We start from the raw sequence: 18,340 nt of genomic DNA, 5'->3' as shown, positions 1-18,340 counted from the left end.
GTAATAAGATTCTTGCAAAAGAAGAACACAGCCCTGGGTTCATTCCAAAAACATTTTTATTAGGTGCTTAAAATAGAATCTGGCACACAATGTTCTCAACTGGATTTGTCAAGAAGCTAAGTTGCATATGAAATCCACAATGCTGTTTACACCGAGAAAGAGGGGAAGAAAGAGCAGAAGGAGCGGTAGCAATTGCTTCACTGTTATTCCTAAAGCAAATAGAAGTAAAACAGGAAACAGGGGCAGGGTGGGAGGTGGACAAAAAGCCAGGAAGGACTGTGGTTTATGGGAAAGAAACCACAACACAGGTGTTAAACCTGATTGGGGCAGGATGAGGGGAGAAGTATTTTAAACAAGCCTTTTCATTGCAAATGAAAACTCAGGGTGTAATAGTAAAAAGAAAAGGAGGACTTGTGGTACCTTAGAGACTAACCAATTTATTTGAGTATAAGCTTTCGTGAGCTACAGCAAGTGAGCTGTAGCTCACGAAAGCTTATGCTCAAATAAATTGGTTAGTCTCTAAGGTGCCACCAGTACTCCTTTTCTTTTTGCGAATACAGACTAACACGGCTGTTACTCTGAAACCGGTGTAATAGTACATACTCATTCTTTGCCCTTTGATAGTCACCTTCAAATAGATCTTTCGCCCTTACTCCCATTAGTATTCCCTTAAGTGAGACTCAATGGAACCCAAAGACTATCCCTCCTTATGTTCATAGATTTGTAGATTTCAAGGCCAAAAGGGACCATTCTGTTATCTAGTCTAACCTCCTGCATAGCACAGGCCAGAGAACCTCATCCAGTAAAATTCCTGCATCAAGCCCAATAACTTGTGGTTGAACTAGCCTCTAGAAAAGCAGATGTAGAATTGCAAGTGATGGAGAATCCCCCACACCTTTGGGGAAGCCATTGCAATAGTTAATTATCCTGCCTGTTAAAAAGTTGCTCTTTGTTTCCAGTTTGAATTTCTCTAGCTTCATCTTCCAGCCACTGGCTCTTGTTATGCCTTTGTCCTCCGGATGAAAGGGCCCTCACATATAGAGTCATCCTAGGTCAGACACTCACCTAAAAATCTCCCCCTTTTTGAAGCATCTTCAACCATTATTCTGTGCTGCAAGCCTCATTCTCCCAAATAAATGAGCAGCAGACTGCAAAGGTAAAACTTGATTGAGCAATTTTCTGTTCATTCAGTGTTTCAATGGGTGGATGCTTTCCCTCCATGAGGGACTGACCTTGAAATGAATTTAAGATGCTCTTAAGAGTTTGCTGTGCCTAAACTTTTCTCTGCATTAAGTACAGCCCCTGGCTAATGTCATGTCAGAATGGGAAATGCCTTCAGGAAACGGGTGTAGCTTTATCTTCATGGGGAATATAGTTCAACCAGTTCCACTCTCAACTTCAGATGCTTCTGACTAGCGGTACACTGGGGAGAGCAGGGGTAATTGGTAATATACTAGCTTTGGTTATGTGAATGATATCAGCCTCTACTGGACAGCCCACAGGGAAGATAAAGGACCTACTACTACTTTCCACTTGGGGAGCTCTTCCAGTTTAAGTGGGTAGAGGCTATTGTTTCGGGACCAGGATGTTAAGGAGTGGGGCATAGGTGGTCTGGCCTAGTGGCCAGAGCAGGAGTCAAGTCTAGTGGGCAGAGCAGGTGTCCAGCTGGGGAATGGAATCGAGGGTCAGCACCAGAGCCAACTGCTGATTACCAGAGTCAGAGCCAGGAATTGAAGCTGAGGGTTGGATACCAAATGCCAAAGCCAGGACTGATATGGCTGGAAGTGAGGTGTAAGGGCAGGAACTGGAAGAGAGACAAGGATCAGGCATGGAGCAGGAGCATGGTGGGAACCAGGAGCAAAGACCCTGGTGAGGCAGGAGAGGATTAGGAATCAGGAAGAGAGTTGGGTGAAGGCACAATCAGGGACCAATGCAGCAGCAGCAACGGGGAATCATTTAGTTGCTCAGATGAATTCCTGTGCCTCCTTCTGGCTTAAATAGCATGGGTGGACTAGTTGGTGAAGCTGGGCAATCTTCCAATCAGCACTCCCATGGGTGGTGTCTTGGCTGACGCTCACCAAGCTTCAGCAGTCATTGGGTGGAGGCCAGGATGCAACAGCTGTCTGAGAACTCTCAGGCCCGGATTTGAGAGCTGGGATGTCAGACAGGGTTCCAATCCCAGCTCCGCAGCTGGGTCTGCCTCCTGCACCACATCCGAGAGTTGACCACCACTCCAGAGCAGTTGGATATTTCTGTGACAATGAACCCCAGATATCAAACCTTCACTTGTTTCCCAAAATGTGGGCAAGCTCAGATCCTGGCTCTGGGGAACTCTGGGCATTCAGCATGGAACCCCAAATACCAGCATGCATGAACTTGGGGCATGTGGGTCCAGCTGCAGCTGGGAACTTGGCAGCTTGGGCCTATCTCTACTGATGACTTGTGTGTAACATAGGACGTAGGTTGGAATTAACTGGTGGCCTGTTGCACAGGGGGAATTTCATCTGTTAAATAATAACTTATTCCATGACTAGCCCTAATGAAACCAGTGGGACTATTCTCATACTCAGTGTAAAGGTGGCAGAATATGTCACACAGCCTGTCGCATGCTATGTATTCCCTCGGAGTGTCTAGACTCAGAAGGCGTACTGAAAAGGTTTAATTTAAATTGGTTTCTAAACCAGTTTAGTTCAAAACCCTGTATAGACACTCTAATTTTGGTTCAAAAGTGGTTTATGTCAGTTTTATTGAAACCTGTTCCTAACTGATTTAAGCTAAATCAATATAAGCCAGGTTTAGATCATCTTAAGGGTGTCCACCCAGCCCTTTTCACTGGTTTAACTAAAACGATTTTAAATTACACCTTTAGTTAAACCAGGGTGACTTTGCATATAGACAGATTTTCAAAATAGCTCATTTCCCATTTAAATAGAGGGGTAACATTTTCAAAAGTGCCTAAATCCCATTTTCAAAAGCGATAGCCACTCAAAGAGCCTAAAAATCTCATTGAAAGTCAGTGGGACTTTTGCTCTGAAGTGCCTAGGTCAGAGACACTTTTGAAAATGTTTTCAGATTAGCTCAGCATCCAATATGCTGGGGTCTCCAGCAAATCCAGCCACTTAGCTAGGTGCCTAAATGAATACTGAGCTCTTTGAAAATCTGGCCCAAGTTTCCTATTGCAGGAAATGCAGCTTGAATGTAATCATGAAAGGATCCTTAGCAAATATATAATCTATTAAATTGACCAAGACTAATTCTTTACCATAGAAGACAGCCTTTCTGCACGCTGCTCAAATGCCATTCATTTTAGACCCAAAGGTACATTCCATTCCACACATATTTGGGGGTCTCCTCACACATCAGAAATAAAGGATCATGAAATGAGGTCGCTGAGTCATTTGCACTAGATGACTGTATCCCGCTGCATTCTGAGTTCCCTGCAGGAATCATAGTATGTGTCTCCCTAATTTTGGATCCTCATCACACATTGTGTCCCGCCTTAAAGGTCCCAGTGTGCTGAGGGCTGTACCTCTCCATTTAGTGGCCATAAAGGCCCTGATTCAGCAAAGTGTTTCAGCACAGGTTTAATTTTAAGCCTATGTTTAAGTTTCATTAAGTCAGTGTTGGTGAATTTTTTGATGGAGAGGGATGATTTCATGGAATCATAGAGATGGAGGGTTGCAAGGGACCACGAGAGGTTATCTAGTCCAGAACCAAGTAAACCTAGACCATCCCTGACAGATGTTTGTCTAATCTGGTCTTTAAAACCTCCAAGAACAGGGATTCTACAACCTCCCTCGGTAACCTGTTCCAGTGCTTAACTATCCTTAGAGTTAGAAAGCTTTTCCTAATATCTAACGTAAATCTCCAGTGCTGCAGATTAAGCCAGTTACTTCTTGTCCTACCTTTGGTGGACATGAGAACAGTTGATTATTGTCCTCTTTATAACAGCCCTTAACATACTTGAAAACTCTCATTAGGTCTCTGCTCAGTTTTCTTTTCTCAAGACTAAACATGCTCAGTTTTTTAATCTTTCCTCACAGGTCAGGGTTTCTAAACCTTTGATCATTTTTGTTGCTCGCCTCTGGACTCTCCCCAATTTGTCCACATCGTTCTTAAAGTGTGGCCCCAAAACTTGACACAGTACTCCAGCTGAGGCCTTGCTAGGGCTGAGTACAGCGGAACAACCCATATCTCACATATGACACTCCTGTTAATACAGCCAAGAATGATATTAGCCCTTTCTAGCAACTGCATCACACTCTCGCATCATTTTGCTGGAATATGTAGTTTGCGGAGTTGGAACTCAAATCTGCAGTGTGTTACCTCTATGAATGGCCTGGAATAGTGTTGATTTTAAGCTGTAGCTGGGGATAAAAAGCTGATTTGAGGCAGAGGGGCATATATGCCCAAAGTGTGGCCAATAAAGTCCTAAAATAGTCTCCCAGTAACCTCAGGGTGACAAGGACAAAGCTGATCAAGGGCAGGATTATACTGCTGGTAAATCCACGCTATTTATATTCACTGAGTCAGAGGCAAGAGACAAGTACAAGCAACTATTAGGGCTGTGTGCATTTCTTTTCAATTGCATTTCTTTCCAGTGCATTTTTATGTGTGTTTGGGGCACTTTGGAAAGTTGCCAGCATTCCTTTCGGTGTTTGAATGCCCTCACCGCAGAGCTTGGCTCCAAATCTAGATCTGAAGTTTGCAAGAGGCGGAGGCGGGAAGGAGGTAGAAGAGCTAATGTTCCAGTTTGGATCATGTTATAGGGACTGGGACCAAGCCACAAAGCTGAGGTCTGAACTACCCCTAGGGTGACCAGACGGCAAGTGTGAAAAATCAGGACAAAGGTTGGGGGGTGATAGGCACCTATATAAGACAAAGCCCCAAATATCAGGACTGTCCCTATAAAATCGGGACAGCTGGTTACCCTAACTACCCCCAAGATCCAAGGGGTTTTGATCTGGCATTCCTATCAGGGCAATCCTGCTGTGTTAGCTCAGAAGCCAATGGGCTTTTCAAAGGAAGGTGAGGAATACCAGGGGAACCTATCAATGAAAAGCCATTTTTCTTTCTCTCCATGAGAGGACATCCTGAGGTGACTTATTCCTGGCAGTCAAAAAATTACCCCTCATACATCTGCACAACTGTTTCATTTGCACGATCCAGCCTCCGACGGGATGGGAACCCATAAGTCCCAATCACGAGGCCCTATAAAACTTTGCATCTGTTGTAATTCACAGAGCAAGGTTCATTCTTGGACTAGTCCTTCCTGATTAGTAATATTATCACTGTGGCACCTTCCAGGCAATGATTTGTGTAGGCAGAGCTGGGTCGTTTTTATGGCCAGTTCAGAGAGTTCGGCTTATTCTGTTCTCTCTCGTGCATAGACTAGTTGGAAAGAATTTTCTCAGGCTCCCCTGCCAAGCTCAGCGTGTGTGAGCTTTGACTCCATCAGACCCTGGAGTGGGTTTACTGGGGTGAGCTCAGTGGGTTTCCAGGATGGAAGCCCAGGGCTGAAACTAGTATGTGTTGCAGGTCAGGAATGAGGAGCATCAGCAGACAGTGTGGGGGAATGAGGACTGAGGTGCATTAGCAGAGCAAGGAAAGGGGGGCAGAACTGATAGAGCAGGAAGGCGAAAGGGCGTCCACAGAGCGTGCACAGCCTGCTCACGTGATAAGCGATTACGTTACGTAGGGGGCTAAAATGCTGCTCCTCTGAAAAACATTTGGAATGGTGGTGCTCGTGCCACGCTCCGGAATTGCTGCAGAGATAATAGTGCTTTACCCAAACCCCGTTGCATTTGTACGTTTTCCCATTCCAATCATAGAGAGCTCTGTATTTAAATAGATGCTCCTCCCTTGTAATCAGGCTGTCGCCTCTTGCATCAGTCAGAAAGACCGGGACTGTTTGCTTTGGAAGGGAGGAGAGAGAATGGCAGAGAGCTATGCAAAATGAACAGGGGAGAGCAAGGCAGGCTGGTGCCCTTGTTTATGCCATCAGCGTATACAAGAACAATAAGCCACTCTGTCATTTCAGAAAGGAACACATTACAAGCAGCAAAAGGAAAATGCATTTGGAAGCAAGGTAAAAACAGACAGTGGAAGTAGCAGCCATGTGTGTATCTGTGTGTGATGTTACTGAAGCAAACAACTTAAGTTGCAAAAAAGAGACTGGACATTTAAGGTGAAATTTACCTTTGTGCACAGAAATTAGTACAAGGCACGTAAGCCCTTCAAAAGAGGGCTTAAGTGGTGCAAAGGTTTCAGGCTGGCCCTCTGCACAGGAGTGAATTTCACTGCGGGATGAATATCTTCTACAGTTACATTAGCTAGGGTAAAAATTAGGCAGGGGTATGGCTGCAGAGAACACATTACCAACTAGAGGACAGGAAGTAATCCCATCTCCTTCCCAATCATACCATTCTTCACCATGAAATGAAAGTTGTGGGGTTTAATAGTTTCCTCTTTAGCATTTAGCCGTGGCCTTTGTCAGAGTAAAGATCCCAGAGCAGATGAAGAATTGGCCCCTTAAAGTTCCATAGGCGGCAGGATACAGGACTAGGTCAGCTGTTATCAATTTGTTCCAGTCTATGTGACTAGCTGAACCATTCTATTCTAATATAGTTTGGCTCTCTCCGCATTGGCTGGTCAAACCCTATAAGAAAGAAACGCTATATTTAAGCACAGTTGCTGAATTTGGTTGTACAGCCAGGATAGACAGGGTCCATGGTACTATTTAGCTAGCATGATGGTCAGGGAAAACAATCACTGGTTATGGAAACTATGAGAATCAGACCATCATCACAATAATAAATAGTGTATTCCACCCAGTGCTCTTCAGATGAGGATCTCAAAGCATTTTAGAAGGGAGGGGTTAGTATCATTGTCCCCACTTCAGAGAGGCTGGAATTGAGGCACAGAGAAGCAGAGGTCAACGTTTTCTGAAGTGCCCATTCATTTTGGAGGCCCACCTGGAAACCCCTGGGACCAGATTATCCAAAGAGCTCAGGCACCAAAATTCTGTAAGGGGCCAGCTTTTCGTAAGAGCTCAGGGCTCGGTGGCTGCTGAGCTCTTTTGAAAATTTTGGCCCTAGGATGTGATTTTCATAGGCACCGAGCCATGGCAGGTCAGCATTTCTGCAAATCAACCCCAAATACTCTCAGTTTGGGCTGCCAAATGACCGAGGCCCACCAAATCAGCAGCCGCTTTTGAAAATGTGGGGCTAAGTGACTTGCCCAAAGTCAGGAAGTGAGTCAGTGGTAGACAAGAACAGAACTCAGGCTTCCCAACTCCCAGTGCCCTGCTCTAACTACTGTTTAAATGCAGCTGTAGCCAGCACAGCTGGGTTTTAGCTAGTACAGTTGCGATACCAGAGCAGACAGGAGTGGGGAAAAGGAAGCATCCATAAAGGAGAGAACAATTCAATGTGTCAGTGCTGGCAATCAGAGTGGTGTATTTTTGTATTAATTATATTCTGAAGCTCTGTAAGTATCACTGTGATTCCCAAAGTCAGCTGAAGGCAACTGAGAAAATAGAAGAAGAAATAAACAAGTAGAATCTTCTGCCTGCAGGAATTAGTTGTAGGTTAAAATAAACAAACCAAGCAGCTGTTGAAACCTCACCTCCGGTCTCAGTGTAACATTAGCAGTAATGATAGTAATGATCACAGATGTCCTTTCCCTACACCTACAAAATTACAGCCTTTAAAAGGGCTGTGTGTTTGTTTTGCTTGAGGGTTAGCTTCGTTTCTGCCACGCGTAGGAACAAGATCATCTCAAATGGAGAGAGATGAAAATATGGCCCCGTGACTGATTAATAAGGGAGCTTTTTATATAACTGGGAGGAATGGAATTAAATCAAAGACACGCCTTCTCCTGGGAAATTTACAGGCTAATATTCCCAACTGATCTCACACTGCTAAACCAGTGGGGATTTTTTTGTAAATTTCCCCAGTGTAAAGAAAGGCAGAAGAGAAAGGATAGTTAGGCCCCGACCCTCCAAATACTTGACTTTACATACGTGAGTAGTTCCATCCAAGGCACTTGGGATCCTATAGAATCTCCAGAGTGGCTTCCATTCAGCGAAGTGCTTAAGCACATACTTAGCTTTCGGCCTGTCCCATTGAAGATAATGGCAAATCTTCAATGGGTCCCAAGCACAGTGATTAAGTACTTTACTGATTAGTGCTGGTTGGCTGAATTGTGGCTGGTAAGAACTATCTTATGGAATAATGGATCAGAGAAGGCTGCAGCAAAAGCTTCTGCTCCATAGGGAATTATCATGCATCCGTCTTTAGATTTAATAGCCTTGTCAAAGCCCTAGGCCTAGTCTACACTAGGAAATGTTTGCTGGTATAGTTATACCAGTACCACTAGACCAGAAAATCCCTCCTAGTGTAGACCAAGTTTATACCAGCCAAAGAGTGCTTTTGCCACTATAATGCACCCAGTTCCCAAACAAAATTAGCTATACAGGCAAAACCATTTTTTGTCCCCAGTATAACCGTGTCTACACTAGGGCTTTTGCCAGCATAGAAATGTCATAAAAATAACCACACCCCTAGCTGACATTGCTATACTAGCAAAAGTTTTAAGTGCTGACCTGGCCCTAGAGCACGGAAGTGTTCCAGTGTGATTTGCCCTGGTGTCAATCTTGCCGGGGGTAGCCCTTTGCCCTGGTGGCTAACATTCCAATGTTAATCAGGCCTTGCAATTCCCACGTGAGATGTGCGAGCTCCAGTTTCATCCAGTTCGGACAAGCTCGCAGGCTCTTTCCCTGGTTTTGGGAATTAAACTGTTCTCTACTTTTTCAGCATTTTTATTTCAGCCAGCAAGAGGCAACCCCCATGCAGTGGTGTCAGCCCAGGGAGCAGGGGCGTGCTTTGCCTGGGATGAGTTATTCTGGCATCGCACTGAAGGCACCTGCTCACTGCTCCCAGCTGGGACAGGGACTCAGTAATTGTTATGTTTGTACGCCTGGTGGGGACAATCTTTTATTCTGATGTTTGAAGCAGAACAACATTGCCAGTCCCAGCTGGGAATGAGGATCCAGGAAACAAAACTCCTAACTTTAAAGCAGAGACAGAGTCAAGCTGTAAACCTCCCATCTGGATTTGAAACCCTCCAGAGTTCAGGGCAGGGGAGAGGTACTGAGATGTGGGGTTGGAGCCCAACTCTGCACGGAAGAGTAGAGGTCTGAGGTTAGGCAGGTCACAGAGGACTGGGCCATGGAATCTCACACTTGAAGTTGTCTACACAGGCTGCATCAATCGCATAATTTCTTCAGTGTTCTTCCACCATGTCAAATAGTCCTTCTAGCTTTAAGTGTTAAGGACATTGCGTTGCAGCACAACATCAGACAGGTCTGTAGGTGGGCTGTCTTGCTTTGGGGAGGATGTGCCATTTTCTTGTGCGTTTCTCCCAAGTTCTGACTGGGAGAGCGGCATGTCCATTTTTTAAAGGGGAGTCATTTTCCAGCTGCTGTTTATCCAAGGAATAGTTCAGCCACTATGAAGAGTGCAAGCTCCCCCCACCTACTTCACCAACACACCTCATCCCCAGCCTGGAGCAACCTCCTCTGGACTTGAGAGGAAAGTTCAGGCTCTATGGCCCAGTCAATCCTTGGTGTCTCTGCTAAGGTGGCCAGTTAGCCATCACCCCAGTTAGTTACGGGGTGATGGGTTTTTCATCAAGAGATGGTGGTAGTGTCTTGACAGCTCCATTTGAGGGGCTTCTTTCCTGTGAATGAGGGGGTTGGGGGAGAGAGAGAACAGAATATCAGGGTATTCTAAAGCAGGGATGGCTTTAAATGGGTGGCTTAAGGCATCCAACAGCCTCCCTGTAACTGCAGGGCAAGGACAGAGCTGGAAGGGCTGCTGGCATGTGTTGCTGGTGGACTTGCAGGAACAAGCAATGTCTACTCCTTTATCAAGGCAAGCAGGGCACGGTGCCCTCATTGATTTGTGCATCTTAACATTCATGAAGATGTCCATGCAAATTAGCCAGGGCTCGCTCAGCAATGGTTGTGCATCCCCCAAAATCGACCGTCACCGATGGTGCTTGCGGAGTAGAGGGGTCAGCTGTGCATGTGAGTGAAAGAGAACAAGACACACACACACTCATAGTGGCTTCTTTTCATTGCTCTCCTTGCTGTTCACCTCAACAGAGCTAGCAAACTGTAGAGGCTGGGACTTCACATCCCAGGCCATTTAAATTTTTAATGAAAGCCTCTCTCAGACACCCCCCCTACTCCCCCCACCACCAATGCAAAAGGTATCTGTCTGCCATTATCCCTAGACTGGGCTCAGAAGAACCAGGAGGGGAATCTCTCTTCATCTTTGTTTTATTTCTTCTCTCTGATCAACTCAGAGCCCCTCCCAAAGGGGGGGAAGGCATGATTATGTTTGCAGACGCTCTAGCAAAGCTTAGCTGTGTACACTTTGGTCTCTGGGTCTTATTTATTTGCTGGTACCTCACGTTTTGTTTCAGGTGATTACAGCTAACCTGGCTGAAATTTTCCCTCTGGCACTGTCCCTTATAATTGAGGGAACAGATTTGGTTCTGGAGGAAAGAAAGGGAATTATTATCCTAGCAAGAGACGGCTATAGCACCGCCAAGGGCTGGGCAACTTTCCTCTGCAAAGCTCTTTTGATGCCTTCAGTCCTGACCTGTAGCTTGCTGTTATTAGTGCAGGGCTCTCACACACACACTATTCTGCCAGTGCGCCCTGCTCTTGACCTCCAGCAGTCCCTGCGATTCCAGACCTGGCCTTTTCCTAAGAAAAGGTTGCCAACCATGCCAAATTATGCAGCGATTTTTTTTATGTGGATACACATCTGCTAGATCTAGATGGAGATTTTTCTCCCTATGCCATTGTACCACGTCAGAAAACTGTACATGATTATGGTAGAGCTTTTCTTAATGTTTGTAATGGGCACCATGTGCCCCACAGTGGATGGGGAGCATTGTGTGGAGCAGGGAGTATTATGTGGAGTGACTGGTCAAAGGGCCTGCTCCACAACCCATGGATTTCAAAAGGCTTTGGTCCTACCTGAATTTGCTGCTGTCAGAGCACGGATGATGGCAGGTCATTACGGAGATGGTGATGAGGGCACATCGGATCAGCCCATGCATGTGTCTCGTTCAAATTGCTCCTCATCTCCCCATGCCTTTTAACCTGGAACTCTCAGTACACCAGGGCACCATCGGCGCTGGTCTCAGATCTCAGATAGCCAACTCATTTGTCTTCTGTCTCCTTACAACCACCATCTTGCCCAGATTTTGAAAGATAAAGCAACGGTCATAACCATGAACATTATACTTCCTGGCGGGAAAATTGTTTCGTCATGTATTTACACTGACCCTTTTCTGGTGGCTTCTTTCTATCACTCTCTTTCTAGCTATCCATCTCTTTCTCCCTCAGCCAACTCGCCTGTCCTTCCTTTCTCTTTCCATGTGGTTCCCCCTCCCACCCAATTAAAGGCTTCTTATAAATTTAAAAGTAAACAAATGAGTTTTTAAAATAAAAACATCCATACACCACTAGCGAAGGGAAGCTGACTCTCCCAAGCTCACTGATTTGAAATTCTACAGACAGCGTCATCCCTTGGCTTGGCATAATTAGAAACAGAAGGGGCAGGGGGAGAGACTCATGCTGTCCACCGGTATGTTTCATTTGCAATTTTAATTGCTTATCAGAGAAAGAGAGGTGATGACAGCATTGGAGACCAGAATATTTATTCCCCTCGCACCCATAAAGCCTCTTCTCACTTTCATCTCCTGGGATGTTTCAAGTTATGCAGTGGGACATGTGCAGAGAGCAAAGTGCAGCTATTTGGAAGTAAGACACTCTGTTCCTGGAACCTCTGTCACATCAAAGATTTCACCTTTCCATACCTCCCCGCTCCCCCCTTTGTCTCTGCAACGTTTTTCTAGCACGAACCCTTCACGCTATAGACCAGTGTACAAAGATTTTTTGTTTCTTTTTTTTTTACAAATACAGAAAAGCAAGAATTTCCTCTTTTTTTTTTTTTGTAACATTATCCACAAAAGTTTACAAAATAGCCTTGAAATCAAGCTCTGGGGTTATGGGATCCAATAGGCTTTTCACGGCAGAATCCAGCCGGAGTCACGAAGACGTCACTAGCCAGTTAAGAGATACAGCAGCATCCTTGTTTTCTTAGCCCAACTGTCATCTTCCCCCCCTCCCCACTCTGTTCCTTGAGGTGGTTGTGGGTGAGCGAATAAGGGGGCTGGCAGGTTTGAATCGTGGTTACCTATGGCTGTACACACAAAAAAAGTCCCAAAGGGAAAGGCCTTTGTGTATTTCTGAGACAGGGACCACCCAGATAGCAGACTAACAGCTGGGCTGCTGGGGGCTTGGTGTCATCTGTGGTTCTACAGTATGGCTGTTCTTGCTCGTGCTCTCTGCTCTGGGCATTGCCTTTCATTGTCCCTGTCTGTGCTGAAGATTCACTCAAGAACCTTTCCCCCAGTAACAGCAGGTTGTCTGTCAGAGAAACAATCTGTTTGGCCAAATATTGATCGGTGATTTGGGTGGGGCATGGGGGCAGAGGGGCACCGCAAGGCCTGGATGTTGGCCATGTCCCTCTCCACTTGCCACGCTGCTTTGTTTGTCAGTCAAGTCTTCTTTTTATTTTTGGCAAAAAATAGTTTCACGTGCCTTCTCCCCGACCCCCGAAACCGCCACCAGAACTCCACGCTCCTCCAAAGAGTCGACCTTCAAGAGTCCAGCGGCGTTGCTTGCACCTCCACGGCTAGGAGCTTCTCCCCAGGCCTCCCTTGATCCCAGTGTTTGACGAAAGGAGGGTAGACCACGCGCACCGAAGAGGAGCCTGGGTTCCATGGCAGGCAGTGCAGGAGCAGCTTCCCAGGGCTCCCAGGCTGCGGCCTGTAAGAACCAAAGCCATAGTGGCCAACCAGGATGGCTGAGAGCAGTAAGATGCAGAGGGCCAGCACTGTCAAGACACTCTGCCTGCTCTCCAGGTACCAGTAGCCATAGCCAGCCTCTTTAGTCCTGGCATTCACACAGGCCACCTTGGACTGCAAGTTTAGGAAGGCCACATGAAGGCAGGCCCAGTACTCTGTGCCCTGGTGGAGCCTGGTGATGTTATACAGGTGGGTGCCCGCAGGGATCCTGGCCACGTTGGTCACATCCAAACTGGAGCTGAAGGAGAAGCTGGACCAGGTGAGATTGGAGGAGACCGTGTTGAGGTGGGGCTTCCAGGTGACAAGGATATGGTAAGCCTGGACTTCCTTCACCAGGAGCTCCAGGTTGTCCACGCTGAGAGGGAAGGAGCTGTTGACCATCAGGCTGACACTCTTGGTGTCGGCACCGATGAGGTTATGGGCCACGCAGGTATAGAGCCCGGCCTCCTGTGCAGTTATCTTGTGAATTTCCAGTGTCCCTTCAGGGTGCACCTTGTACCTGCTGTCCTCCAAGTAAGGGATCAGCTTGACCCCAGATGGTGTGACCCAGTAGATCTCTGGTTCTGGTTCCGCCAGGGCCCTACAATGTAGTGAGATGTTCTCACTGTCTGCCGCCTCCAAGTGGGAGGGGAAACTCTTGGTGGAGATGAGAGGCAGGCACCGGTCAGTCATTTCCCGGAAGGGGACATCCCGGATGTGCCTCCTCTTCAGGTCTGGGGGATCAGCGCACAGTGTGGACTGGGGCTCAATGAAGCGGATATGGTTCTCAGTGCTGTTGACCCAGCGGATGATGCAGTCACAGCGGATAGGGTTGCTGTGGATGCTGATCTCCTGTAGGTTGGGCAGGGACTCTACCGTCTGCTTATGCAAGGCACTTAAGGCGTTGTTGTTGAGCATCAGGGTCTCCATTTGGGGCAGGTGATGGAAAGCTCTGGGGTGGATGAAAGACAGCTTGGGATTGTTGGTCACGTCCAGTTTGGTCAGCTCGGGGAGGTTGATCAAGGCAAACTTGTCTATGGAAACCAGCTCCTCCATGTTGTTAAGTCCCAGCTCCTTGAGGTGTAGCATATTTGTGAAGTCACTTTGCCTGATCCTCTGCAAAGGGTTTTTGTTCAGATCCAGGAACTTAAGGCCAGGGACTTGCTGCAGTGCCCGCTTGGGAACATTCACCAGCTTGTTGTCGTAGAAAGACAGACTCTCCAGGCTTCTCAGCCCTTCCAGGGCAAAATCTGAAATCTCCCTCAGGTTCATCCCAGCCAGAACCAAGCTCCTCAGGTTTAACAGAGGCCTGAAGTTCATATCCAAAATAGCATCCACCTTGTTGCCTCCGATCATGAGGATCTCCAGGTTGGGGAGCACCTGGAACCAGCGGCTGTCAACTGTCCTCAAGAGATTAGAGTTGAGGTGGAGTCGAAGGAGGTTACTGAGGCCTGAAAAGGCCCGTGGGGAAATCCTACGCAGCTGGTTGTGGTTCAGATACAGCTCCTGGAGATTGGCCAGGCCAGAGAAGCTGTTATCGGACAACTCGGCCAGCTGGTTCTCTTCAAGGTGGAGGCTCAGCATCTGGGGCATGTTCTTCAGACTGAAGTCCCAGATGTCGGAGAAGCTGTTCTGCGACAGGTCGAGCTCTGTCAAGTTTTTCAGATAGTCCAGCTCATTCTGGTCCACCCTGGCGATGCGGTTGCTTTGCAAAAGCAGGGTCTGTGTCCCCTCTGGCAAGCGCTCGGGCACTGTGGAGATGAGCAAGTCATTGCAGTCCACGGTAGCGGCCTCCCTGTACACAGACCTGGGTGTGTACCAGGGTCTGATCTGACACACACACTGCAGTGGGCATTTCACCTTCCAGGGCACTATGGGGACGGCTGTGGCAGTTGCCACACAGATGAGAAGCAAGTTCATTTGAAAGTGTCTCATTTTCAACTGGCAAGACCAATTTCCTTCCAGGGCAAAAACTTTCACAGGGCACATCCAGAACTTGGCACGGGGAGAGATAGAGGTGGAAATAGGACCGCCCCCCACACAGAAAACCCCTGCCCCAAGCCTCTTCCACCATTCACGGGTGTTCCCAGCAGCGTTATTGTTCCTGTTGAAGGCTGTACAGCTCGGCCTTCCCTGTAGAAGAGGTCATAATGTGCTGGGTGGAGCTTGCTCCTTTAATCGGAATTTCTCCTTTTCTTCCTCCCAAGGTGATTTATTTTTTCACTCTGCTGCATTTTTGAGGTTTCCTCTCAAAGTCGTTCCTGAAAGAGCCCAAGGAACAGGTCACATTAGAGGAGAACTGCACAAGTGGCAAACAAAGCAAGACAGAGCAATATAGATTAATCCAGCACCAGCAGTAATGAGAGGAGTGTTGGTCTTGTGGTCAGGAGCTCTGGCTTCAGCTACAGACTCCTTTTGTGACAAGTTATTTAATCGCTCTGTGCCTTACCAGCTATAAAATGGGGCTGATAATATTTCCTTTCTCCCATCCTTTGTCTGTCTATTTAGGTTGTGAACTCCCTGGGGCAGGGATTGTCTCTTACTGTCTGAATGTACAGCACCTTGCACAACGGGGCCGTGCTCTCAGAGGCCTCTAGATTCTACTGTAATATAAATAACAATAACCCATTTCTTTATCTGGCTTAATTGAAAACTAGGGAGAGGTCAAACCAAGACCTTGGAACCCAGCATCCTCTGGTCTTCCAGATCCTGTTCCAGACTTGGTGCCTGACCCCCAGAATGAACCAAGCCTCTGGATCTCCATGCCTCCTGAACTTTGTGAACCTTTAAACCTAGCTGTGAATGTTCCCATCCCGGGCCCATCTCTGCGCAAAACTAAGGGATTAAAATGAAGCCAAGGGATCTCAGAATCAGTGTCTCCAATTAGGGCAAATTGTGAGTGTGTTATATTAGTAAAATAATCCAAGAATTTTGGAAGGGATATTAACCCGCAAGCTTCAAGGCATAAACCATCTAATGGGGCAGGAATTAACATCCCCTGCGCGCTAGTTATCCCATCATCCTAAAGGATTTCTGGCATTTTTCTCTGAAGCAGCTGGTACTGGCTACTGCCAGAGACAAGATATTGGGCTAGATAGGCCCTGGGTCTGATCCAGTCTGGCAATCCCTATGTGTGGCACAGTTCGTGCAGGTTTTTACAAGGGGTTGAAAGAATCAATGTGTCTGTGGTGGTATTCAATGATCACTCCATGCTTAAGGTGTTTGCAAAAGCTCTGCTTTACTCTGTGCCCAGTACCAGCCGGCTGTGCATAACAAGAGGTGCCCAGCGCCCTGCCCAGACCCTGTCTGGGAAGCTCAGCCCTTAAAGGCACAGTCCCTAATACCACAGCTGAGGAATAAGCTGGGAGTCACATGAAAGCGATAGGTGACCACAGAGATGGAGTCAGGTATTGGGGAGCCACACAGGGAAGAAGGCCAATGGCATTTTGGGATGTATACGTAGGGGCATTGCCAGCAGATCGAGGGACGTGATCGTTCCCCTCTATTCAACATCGGTGAGGCCTCATCTGGAGTACTGTGTCCAGTTTTGGGCCCCACACTACAAGAAGGATGTGGAAAAATTGGAAAACGTCCAGCGGAGGGCAACAAAAATGATTAGGGGACTGGAACACATGACTTATGAGGAGAGGCTGAGGGAACTGGGATTGTTTAGTCTGCGGAAGAGAAGAATGAGGGGGGATTTGATAGCTGCTTTCAACTACCTGAAAGGGGGTTCCAAAGAGGATGGCTCTAGACTGTTCTCAGTGGTAGCTGATGACAGAACAAGGAGTAATGATCTCAAGTTGCAGTGGGGCAGGTTTAGGTTGGATATTAGGAAAAGCTTTTTCACTAGGAGGGTGATGAAACACTGGAATGTGTTACCTAGGGAGGTGGTGAAATCTCCTTCCTTAGAAGTTTTTAAGGTCAGGCTTGACAAAGCCCTGGCTGGGATGATTTAGTTGGGGATTGGTCCTGCTTTGAGCAGGGGGTTGGACTAGATGACCTCCTGAGGTCCCTTCCAACCCTGATATTCTATGATTCTATGAGGGACTGAATTCTTGATCACAGCAAAAAAGTCTACTGGCATGAAACCAAAGGTAGAAGAATCTCCACAGAGAGTGATCAAGAGATTCCTTTGTTCATTCTCTCTCCCTGTAGGGAAAAAATCGGAAGCCTAAATATTATCACAGCAGTCACCTCTTTTGCGAGGGGGAAGATTAGGGTATATGCCTCCAATGTACACAAACTTTTCAGAGTACAGGCTGCAGGCAAACCTTCAGATACTCCATTAGAAGAATGCAACTAATGTGGAGGGTAGCGCCAGGGACATTTTAATCAAACACTCCTCCTGGTGCAGAGAGACATATTTTCCTTTGAAAAGTCTTGTTTCCCATCAACTACCCACCCGCATCTCTACAGCACTGCTGTGATTATTCTTGGGCTCCCTAAGGCTCTCCCATGGAAAGGGAGAATGTGGGTGAGCCACGTTGTGATGGTGGATTGCCATGAAAGAGTCAATGTTTGCTATCGGTTACGGGGCAGTGGTGGTCTACGACACGCCAACTATTTCCTGTTCTAAATATCCTGGGGAAATGGGGGTGAATCTAGGACCTTAAAATCTAAGAGTCTCAACCACTGGAGCTAAAATGCCAAGCCTGTGAGCTGGAAGCAGCAGTAGCTCTTCGATCTCTTGTGTGGAATAGCCAGAGCCCAAAGGCCCATACTCTTAGTGCAGGTCGCACATGGAGTTCTGCTGTCTTTGCCTTTGAAGATGCATCCCCAGAACAGATCTTCTGGGGCAAAGCCTTGGTGCTCCGGGCTCTCTCTCTGGTCCCCAGACAATGTTCTTTACTCACAGCCAAGAGGAAGGAATGCTCCACCCAACGCTGACAGAGTGAGTCTGCTGTGAGCACAGAGGCCAAGACGGCACTGGAGCTGGGGTTTGACCCATGTTCTCCTGTCTCTTTGGCCTGCAGGTTTCCACAAGACCTGGTTTGGGTTTGGTGGACCCTGGCACCACCTCCTCTTGCTCACAGGACGGGGTTTGTTTGGACCCTCTGCAGTGCTGCCAAGTCTTGCGATGTTTGGTGGTTTTGTTAAAGCCCCAGCTCGCTTGTAATGAATACATTATTGAGGCTGCTGGACACAGACCGACTCTGTGACTCTCTCTGGCTCCCCAATCTATACACAGAACCATGCTATGTGTTCCCAATACCAAACAGGGGAACGGCATCTGGTGGTGCCAGGAACCTCATGCCAGTGGCAGTCTTTTCTGAAGGCATCGTCTGTGCAGGGTGAGATATCTTGGGCTTTGGGTTTGGAGGAGATTTTTGCCCATGTCATCTGTCAGCTTCACCTCCCCAACTGATGTGCCGTTCGCTCGGTAAGACAGAGTTCATTAGCGCCTCGG

The 18,340-nt window shown here is 47.2% G+C and overlaps 2 protein-coding genes across 2 annotated transcripts in view; one reads left to right on the top strand and one right to left on the bottom strand.

The window, feature by feature from the left end:
* Nucleotides 1–18,340, top strand: part of MDM4 (MDM4 regulator of p53) — a 92,783-nt gene that overhangs the window by 69,700 nt on the left and 4,743 nt on the right. The window lies entirely within an intron of this gene.
* The window catches only part of LRRN2 (leucine rich repeat neuronal 2), a 94,039-nt gene continuing 87,368 nt past the window's right edge, over nt 11,670–18,340 (bottom strand). Inside the window, exon 2 of the mRNA XM_048826249.2 lies at nt 11,670–15,191. Coding sequence (XP_048682206.2) covers nt 12,745–14,919 — 2,175 coding nt within the window. The 5' untranslated portion in view covers nt 14,920–15,191 and the 3' untranslated portion in view covers nt 11,670–12,744. The remainder of the gene's footprint in view (nt 15,192–18,340) is intronic.

Source organism: Caretta caretta, chromosome 21 (genome assembly GCF_965140235.1).
Source record: "Caretta caretta isolate rCarCar2 chromosome 21, rCarCar1.hap1, whole genome shotgun sequence".
NCBI classification, from domain to species: domain Eukaryota; kingdom Metazoa; phylum Chordata; order Testudines; family Cheloniidae; genus Caretta; species Caretta caretta.
This window is presented reverse-complemented; position numbering and strand designations above follow the sequence as displayed.